At 46.0% G+C, this 9,246-nt stretch overlaps 1 protein-coding gene across 1 annotated transcript; it reads right to left on the bottom strand.

Moving 5' to 3' along the window:
* Positions 1 to 486: 486 nt before the first annotated feature.
* On the bottom strand, positions 487 to 7,573 carry LOC113940520 (E3 ubiquitin/ISG15 ligase TRIM25-like). The gene is made up of 7 exons (XM_027631671.1): positions 6,894 to 7,573; positions 4,649 to 4,744; positions 3,841 to 4,074; positions 3,685 to 3,716; positions 2,426 to 2,565; positions 1,935 to 1,965; positions 487 to 1,693 (listed from the first exon to the last, which is right to left on the bottom strand). The coding sequence occupies exons 1-7, from the start codon at positions 7,512 to 7,514 to the stop codon at positions 1,657 to 1,659; spliced, it is 1,191 nt and encodes a 396-aa protein (XP_027487472.1). The 5' UTR covers positions 7,515 to 7,573; the 3' UTR covers positions 487 to 1,656.
* Positions 7,574 to 9,246: the final 1,673 nt, after the last annotated feature.

Raw genomic sequence — 9,246 nt, forward strand, 5'->3', positions numbered from 1 at the left:
TTGGACAATGCTCTCAGGGTCAGGGTGGGATTGTTGGGGTGTCCTGTGCAGGGCCAGGAGATGATCCTTGTGGGTCCCTTCCAACTCAGCATATTCTGTGATTCTATGATCTGTACCCCCAGAGATGTGGCCAATAAAGCATCTTTGTGTGCTACTGACCGTGGTGGTTTCCATGGCTCTTTGAACACTCTGTGGAAGTGTTGAAATGTTGCCTAGAGGTTGATCCATACAAAGATAATACACTGCTACCAAGACACTTGTGTTGAATGTGATAATCCAAACCCATAGCATGGTCCTGAACAGCTTTCTACTGCAGCCATCTACAAACAACACTCTCAAGAACTAATTCCTGGTACTGCTATGAAATCACGCAGCCATGCTTACCTGCACCACTTATTTGGTTATCCAGCCACCTAATGACAACAGAATCACCACAAATAATAGTGCACAAGTATAATGAGAACCATGAGATGATACAGCCCAGAGTTTGGAAAACAACAGCAGTCAAAGATTTTCTTATGTTCATGTTAATTCTTAGCACTTCTTTTTTAAATTTGCATATGCTACAGAATTGATTTGAATGCAAGGGATACAGGGGAGGTCAAGACACTTGGCAGATTCTCATTATTAAAGGTAATTTTTAACAATATTAAACTTTTCCTTTCCATCTTGTTTTTCGCCTCTCTTTTTCTTCTGGCTGTATGTGAATCAAAAATTTTGTTTCTATCTGTCCCACGCCGATCCTTTGCTTTGGTTTGTGCTGTAGGAATACACAAGATGGAAAAGTTTCACTTACTGTAATAATAGGCATATTTTATTGCTGTGTTAATAACACACTTGACAAGTTGCTGCCAAGTAGAGCTTCGCATTGCCTCAGAAAACTATATTTCTTTTCCCTCCCACTTTGAGTAGCTGTCTCATTCCATATAGAGCACAGCCATTGGTATGTCTGTAGAAGACTGAGCACACAAGACAAATGAATGGACATGTACACTGATTAAAAAACATACCTCTAGATTTGCTCCAAAAATTAAAAACTGCCAAACGGCTCAAACTGCCACAGTGGTGAAGAAAGTAGGATTTTCTTTAAAATTTATGGCTTAAGAAAAACTTGTTTGCAAACTGCAGTTTCAGCAACAAAAAAAATAATTAAAAAAATCTTTTATATAACTTCTAAATAACATTTATTCAAAAAAGCTAGGAGAAAAGATACACCACTGTGCCCAGCAGAAATATATTTGAGCATTGGACTAGTGCTGTCTTAAGAGAAATACTGTTCACAAATTTCATATCTCCTGCAGCATTTGGATTTGTCTGGGAATCCTTTCAGGCACTGGGTTTGCTCCAGCTTCTGCTCAGTTGGTGGGAACCCCTCTGTGGTCTTTCCTTGGAACAGGCTCAGACTTTTACTGAGTGCTGAAGCAAACCCAGTGTCTCCCTCAGGCTGAAGGTAAATGATTTCTCTGCTGAGTTCCCAGAGATTTCTGCCCAGTGCAGATTTTGAGAGCTGTGCCCTGAGGCTGCACGTCTGCTGGTTCACCTCTGGCAAGGAGAGGAGATGCATGCAACAAAATGCTGTTCACATTTTTAGGTGAGAGATTTTCTCTGTAAGGCTCACAGTGACAAGCCAGAGTCCTGAGGAATAAACAGTATTTTCTAACACTTAAGAGTTTGAAGAGGTACCAAAGCCCCACTGTAAAGGAACGGTGTTGAATGTGTAGTGCTTCATGAAACACAGATCACATCTTGTTAACAGTGAAATAAGAGATGTGAATAGACCTGACCCTCCTCTTTTGAGAGGAAGGACAGCCTTCCAGACTCTGTTTGGTTCTCCTTGAAACTGAAGCAGAGAAGCACGGGACATAGGGTCCTTAAATAAAAAACTGCTGGAGAAATTTGTCAGGATCATTTTTTAAGTAAAGAAAAGGATTTACCTGTTACACTTCATTTGTTTGGTGAGTTTATCTGAAAAAAAAAAATGGAGAAGAATGTTTAACAAAGCTGGCAAGAAATTCAAGTTTAGGGCTTGGTACTGTATCCCTGGATCTCATGGTCAGAGATCAACTAGGTGGGGGTAGGGGTGGGCAAATGAAGAGCACACTTCTTGAAAGCATGACTGAGCACCCAAAGACATGGCAAGTTGGTGGGAGCAGGAAATCACATCAGACAGAGGAGAAACTGGCCTTGCACTGCTTAGGAACAGACTTCTTGTTCTCTGCAGAAACAGTCTTTCTGCCTCCTTTTCCCTCCCCTTTCCAACACTCCAAAGATCCCACACGAATCCACATCAGCCCCTCAAGGCCACGTACACACCCTGGTTAAAGCAGATGCTGGTCAGTGGCCATCAGCCAGGACAGTTGGGTCCCATGGATCGCTGTTTTCCAGCGGGTCAGCGGCGCAAGGCCCGTGGGTCGGGGCAGCTCACCTTGCAGTTCCTGGAAGACAAAGTCCAGTTCCTTCATGGAGTCCCGTATCTTGTCTTGGTAGCGGCGAATCCCGACGTCATCCATGTCCTTCACCACCACCACATCTACCCTGTAAATGTTCGAATTCTGGCGCACAATCCTAGGAAACACAGAGTCGTTTCACCAAGGAAAACCATTCAGCACTAAAAGCTAACAGACTTCTTCACTAGGATTCTTCGGAGGATTCTACAAAGAGGAGGGTGCTTTGGCAACATGAAGTATTGGGTAAACAGTTGTTATATAACAATTGTTATATACTGTTATTTGTTTGGCAATGCCTTTTGCTTACCAAAGCTGGATGGTAACTTTCAAATGCTGATAGGGAGAAAGGGGGAGGCATTTTGATGATACCCATGTGTGAACAGTGCTTTGACTTGACGCTGTCGTAGAACAGCCACTGCCGTGACAGAACAAAAATGCCAAACATACTAAATGGTGTCCAGGCTCCTGGAAAATGATTTTGATCCCACAGGCTAGAATCTGACGTGCAGCACAGCTGTAAGTAACAGACTGCACTGCTGGGAGCAGAGCCCCAAGGTACGCGACGATTCAAATCCAAGTTCAAACTCAGCTTTAATCTGTACAAGTCACAGAGGTGACATCTTAACATCCAGGTAGATGTTTGAGCCAGCCCTTCATGCAGCTGGGGCCTTCAGTGCTGCTGCAAAGCCTCCTGTGGATCTCTAACTTACAGTCGGTGTGGATGTGCACCACCGAATTACAGCTGACACCCAGGAGTCACTTAGGAAGTGATAAGTTATAAATTAAACGTATCACTTGCAAGAGAAGCAATAATAAATCTTTCCAGCTACTAAGCTTGTCCACAAACCAAAAACTTTGTTGGAAATGAGCCAGTTACCTCTGCAGCCAAAGGATGTTCACTGGGACTCAGCTGAAGGAGGGTCACCAATGCACATCCAAGAGAGCGCTGCTGTAAACTGAACCCTATGGGCTTCACCTCAGACACAAACATTTTTCTGGCATTAAATGCGGGTGGTTTTCATCAGAATCCAGCAAGGAAACTGAAATTTAAAGGGACTACTGGAACAGCAGACAGGTATCTCTCCATCCTTGTTAATTGTGTGGATGTGGTGCCCTCTGTCTCACTGGAATAGGGAGCAGCTTTGCAGCACAGGGTGGCAGCCAGTGGGGTCTCATTCCAGTTATCAACACCATATTTTTTCAAAGAAGAAAACAAGTTTTTACGGGTGGAACATACCTGTCTGTGGCCGGTATTGCTACACGAAATTCCTACAAAGAGGATTGCCAAAAAAAAAAAAAAAAAAGGAAAAAAATTGTTAGTGTGATTATCAGAAAGGGCAGCTGGCTGAGAAACAGGCATATCCATGAAGAAAAATGGAATGTCACTGCTAACCTTGAAGAAGAGGAAAATATCTTGTTGCTCTCTCAGCTTCTGCAAAAGCTGAAGATTCTGCTCAACCTCCTCTCTCCTATGTTCCATATTCTTCTTCAAGGAGTCAATGTATGCCAGTTGTTTTTTCTCATTTGATTGAATGTCACTCAGGATCTTCTTCTCTTTCTTAATCAACTCTGTTTTTATCTCGTCAAACAGCTTTTGTATCTGAGAAGTCACTGTCTTTGTATTGGTCTAAATGAAGAGATTAAGAAAATGGGGCACTAGCTCAGGAACCCCACACTTCAGCTTAGTGCCTCTCTTTATCAATTTGCATTGTATCTATCCTTTGCACTGCCTTTAGAAGGAAGCAGACAATAAGCATTTGCTTAGAATATCTGCTTAAACAGAGGCTTATGAAAATTCATCCTGATATAGTAACAAAATCAGATAAAATTCAGCTACCAATGTGAGAACTGTATCTGTACACACTGAAAACCCCACCTGTAGATGCAAATTATTTTTCTTTTTTTTCAATGGGTAGAAAACTTTACAAATATATAATGATATATACAATCTGTGGTCTGCCAGTTCTGTAACCTGTGCAACTACAATAAAAGCTGGAATCCCCCAGCTGGTTCCTCCTGTGGAGCTATGCTGGGAGGTTGTGAGAAAGCTTGGCTTCTGGCAGTTTCTTACACCACTGTTTTCCCTGGTTTGGACTATATCACTTTCTATTCATCTGCTTTTAACAGCACAGTTGCCATCACGTACTGTGGGAAATTGTGAAGGAAAGATGCTCTGAATTAGCAATGATCTGGGTACCAACCTTGAGCTGATTCTCGCTTTTCTGAAGATCTTCTAGGGCGGTAACTAAGGCCCTTTCATATCGCTGCAGACGTGTCATCTTGTTCAGGAGTTTAGTCTAGCAGAAGGAATGACAGCACTGAACTTCATAGCAGGGACAGCTTTAAACCAGACTGGCAGTTTGTGGAGCTGAAATGGCACAGGCACCTTCTGCCTGCCCCCTTTCACCAGTGAGTCCTATAATAAACTGTGTTCACTTGCCTCCTCATAAAGATGGGGCATAACAGAAAATTGTTTAAATTTTATATATGTGTGACTTTGTGGTAGGTTAATTAATAACTTTCCCTTTGAGTAAGTAAATTTCATTTAAAATGAATCAATAAATCTCACTTTATCTGTTAAAGCTTCACAGAATCTTCACATGTGCCTTAATGTGGTCCAAATCCTTAGTTTTCATGTGTCAGCAGCTGTGGGATCTGAGCATAAGGTAATAAGCAATTATCTTTTCTGAAAATCAGCAAAACAGCAGTACTTACTCATCCTGCTGTTTATTCTAAGGGATACTATGATCATTGAGTGCTGTGGAACTGCACAATAGCACAGTTCAGAGGAGACAGTAAACTTTGTTCTTTGGAGATTAGACAGTCTCCGAATGGCTTTGGTTGCTTCCAGCAGTTTTCACATTTGAGCACCCATGAATGGCCATGACAGACACACCTCCCAGACTTCCATTTTTTTAATAAAAATCATGCCAGAAAGTTTAGATTTTCCATGAGATAGTTGTCACAGCTGTCACAGAAGTTTTAATTTTTGAAACATTAAAAAACAAACAATCGAATTTGATCAAGGTTCTTCTCACTGAAACCCTTTTACAATTCCTCCTGAAGAGCTGCATTCCCGATTTCACTGGCTATCCTGAGGAGTTTTAAAAATAACCACCCAAGAGGAATATCCAGCAGAGATCTCAGTTCACCCACAGGGATGGCTCCCCTCTAGACAGGGCAGTGTTGCTCCTTTACCAGCTCCAGGGATGAAGGAAACGGCCACTGTCTCACACAACCCACTTGTGCTTGGCAGCTCTGAATTTTTTATATGTAATGTGAGGGAGGAGATTTCTGATAACTGCAAAGGATCCTTCCTGCTAATTCCTGAGGAGGCTGTGATCTGTCTTGAAGTTCAGAGTAAACCAGGCATTTCCTGCCCAGCCACTGGGTTCCTGCATGGTCTTTTCCTTGGCTCTAAACTGAGCCCAGAAATTTCAAATGCAAGGCATTGAGCATAGCAAATGCATTTTATGCCCTCAGTCTCAGCTGATTCTGGAGCATATCAAGGACAGCAGCTGGACTCAGAAGCAGGAACGTGGAGGCCCCATGTCTCTGTATCTGCTGGGCCATTGGCTCAGCAAAATTTATGGCAGAGGGAAGAACTGCAAAATCACAGAATCAATTACGTTGGAAAAGATTTCTGAGATCATCAAGTCCAACCTGTGACCCATACCCACCTTGTCAACCAGACCAGAGCACTGAGTGCCAAGTCCAGTCATTTCTTGAACACCTCCAGGAATGGGGACTCCACCACCTCCCTGGGCAGCCCCTTTCAATGTTTAATCACCCTTTCTGTGAAGAAATTCCTCCTCATGTCCAACCCGAATCTCCCCTGGCACAGTCTGAGACTATGTCCTCTCATCTTGTCCCTTGTTGCCTGGGAGCAGAGCCCAATTCCCACCATGCTACAATGAGGGAGCTCAAGGGAAGGGCCTCAAGTGGGAAAACCTGTTTCCCCACCCAAAGTTCAGTAATAGTGGCATCCCCGAGGCTCTGTGGAGGAAGAGATTTTCTAATCCCTGAAGGAATACTTCTTAACCCCAGCCAGGAACACCCCAGTGAGGGGCTGGCAGTTCCCTGGGGCTGCACCTCAGCATGTGGGACAGCGGGACCCTGGGCTGCCTCTCACTCACTCTCCCATTTCAGCACACCCTGAGGGCAGCCCCAAACACCTTTCTCTGCTCTTCTCCCTCTGCTTACCTGGCCAGGCTGCTCTGGCAACAAAAATGAGGAAAAGAAAAGCAAATTCCAGCACAATGCGCCAGTCCCTGCTGGGGCAGATATGAAATCCCTGGAGCTGTTGCCTGCCCGCCCCCAGCCCCCGCCCCAATCCCCATTCCCTGGTAAAAGCCTCACTGCCCCTCCTGTGGCTTCCTCCCTTCCTCCAGGTCAGGGGGTCGGACCAAACCCCGCAGGAGCAGTGGGGAGAGAAGAGCTCCTTACCAGCTGCTTGTCATGTCCCTCCTTCAGGGTGAGGACCTCGTGGTTCACGTGGGCCCCCCTAATGGCGCAGAGCATGCAGATGTACTGCTCCTCGCGGCTGCAGTAGCATTCCAGCATCCTGCCGTGCTCCGGGCACCTCCTCTCCTCCACCACACTGCCTGCTCCCACCTCCACCAGGACGTGGTCCTGGTAGTAAGCCTTGGAGTTGTGTTTGTTCAGATGGGCCTGGCACAAGGACGCATCGCAGACCAGGCAGGTTTTCACCGCTGGCTGGGTCTCATCCAGGCAGTACTCACAGGGGAACACCTCTGTCTCCCCCTCTTCAGAGCCCTTACCCTGTTTTTCTTCAGAAGTCTTGGCCTGAAATGCCTTCACGATGTTGCACAGGTGGAAATTCATCTGCAGCTCCAGGTTGGGCCCCAGGTGGAGCCTGCACATGGGGCAGGTTAACGGAGCCTGCGATTGTTTCTGGGCTGTGAGCACCTTCTTGATGCACTGCTGGCAGAAGGTGTGACTGCAGCTCAGCGACACTGGGTCCTTGTACATGCACAGGCAGATGGAACACGTGAGTTCGGCCTCCAGGCTGGCACCCCCTTCAAATTCTGCACTAGCTTTTTCCATGGCTGCAGCGATGGCGCCTAACCCAGGCTGCGAGAAACGAAACTAACAAGGTGGGAGGCCCAGCCCAGATGCTGCAAGTGCTTCCTCTCCGCCCCCGTCACGGAGAGAGACGTTCCCTCTCCCGGCTCCAACTTCAGACAGTTTCTGGACGCCCTGCCAGCCACTTCGGGAAGTTTTCCCTCAGTCTCGGGCAGCACTGCTCTGGTGTGGGCTCCCACCGGGATGCTGGGAGCAGGGGAAGGCACGAGATGGACAATTCTCTTGCAGCCTTCTGCCCCCCTCCCCGAAAAATTCTCCGTTCCACAACAAGGGCAGCAAATTTGAGATTAACCCTGGATGAGAATGAGCCTAGCAGGGGTAAGCCTACAACTTCCCAACAGTCCCAGGTACTTCCTAGGGGTAAAATAAGAACCTAATGGAAAGTTGAACTGGGACTTGTTGAGGCAGATCTGCCTGCAGCCAGCTGACAGGAAAGTGGGGGTTGGTAAAAGCTCTCAGGCACTAGTCCTAGGATAAGAACAGCCCTCTACCATGCCATGAGCCCTTGCTTATCCCTCTTTGTGCCTGTACCAACTGCGACAAGGCAGAGCAGCAGCCACTGCAGGTGCATTTGGGAGACCCAACTCTACCTGTATGGTTTTCCATATCATTTTGGTGTATAAAATGAAAAAAAAAAACAACACAGCTTTCTTCCAGGACTGAACATGAATGTAATTTAGCATATGCAAACCTGTAGCATCCCTCAAGGTCTTTTACCGTCCCTGCTGGGGTGAAGAGCTTCTGCTTGGGCTGCTTCATGCAAGTAACTGTCTGAAGGCAGTAGAACCACAGGCAGCAGGACCACAGGCAGCAGGCAGGAATATCATCTCTTCCTCCCCAAGGTGTTTGGACAAGCATAAAAATTTACTAACCCAGACCACATATGGCACAGGCGGTTTTGCTTCTGCATTGGATGCCTTTGATTGGGCAGGATGGGCAGAGGCAAAAGCTGCTGCCTTAGAGCCAAGATCAGCATCACTGCTGCTTAGTTTTGTTGCAGTTCCTATTGTGCTCTCAACTTTAGGACAAAATCAATTGCCACTGACTTTTGCAAACTGAATTACTTTAATAACATGCTGCCAACACAGTATTTGATACAGCCGAGCAAAAATGAGCAACTCAATAGTATTTCCATCATGGTCAACAGAACAAATAAGAGAGAAGCTCTTGTAGTAAGAGGCAGTGTGCTGTGACATACCCCACAGAGGCCATCACAGCAACCCACAATCCCTTTTCTGATATGCCAGCTTAACAATCCTCCCCCTACAGCAACGGTCCCAGTTCCTAGGCCTGGAAATACAAAGCAACACCTTCTCCCCACATCAAAACAGGAGCTTTAAAGAGCCATCAGACACGCTGATGGCAGCATGGACTGGATACTTCAAAGGGATGCTTCCTGTCTCTATAAGCCTGAGGCTCTTAGCAGGATCTCCAACCTTGACAAACATGTTAAAAAAAGGCAGGGTGTTTCTTCAGCAGTCCATGTCTGCCCATACCACTTTGAGGTTGTTGGCCTAGGAACATGCAGAGGTAATCGTGAGGCACTTGCAGGCAGCACTCAGACAGGGCACAAATGATTCCAAGCTTCCATCAGCTCTCATTGTTGGTGTTCACCTCCCAGAAACTCTGGACACTCTGCACGTTTAGGACAGCACTGCACATATTTGAGTCCTGTCCTGGTTTTGGCTGGGAG

Source organism: Corapipo altera, unplaced genomic scaffold (assembly GCF_003945725.1).
Source record: "Corapipo altera isolate COAL_440 unplaced genomic scaffold, ASM394572v1 71945, whole genome shotgun sequence".
Lineage (NCBI taxonomy): Eukaryota > Metazoa > Chordata > Aves > Passeriformes > Pipridae > Corapipo > Corapipo altera.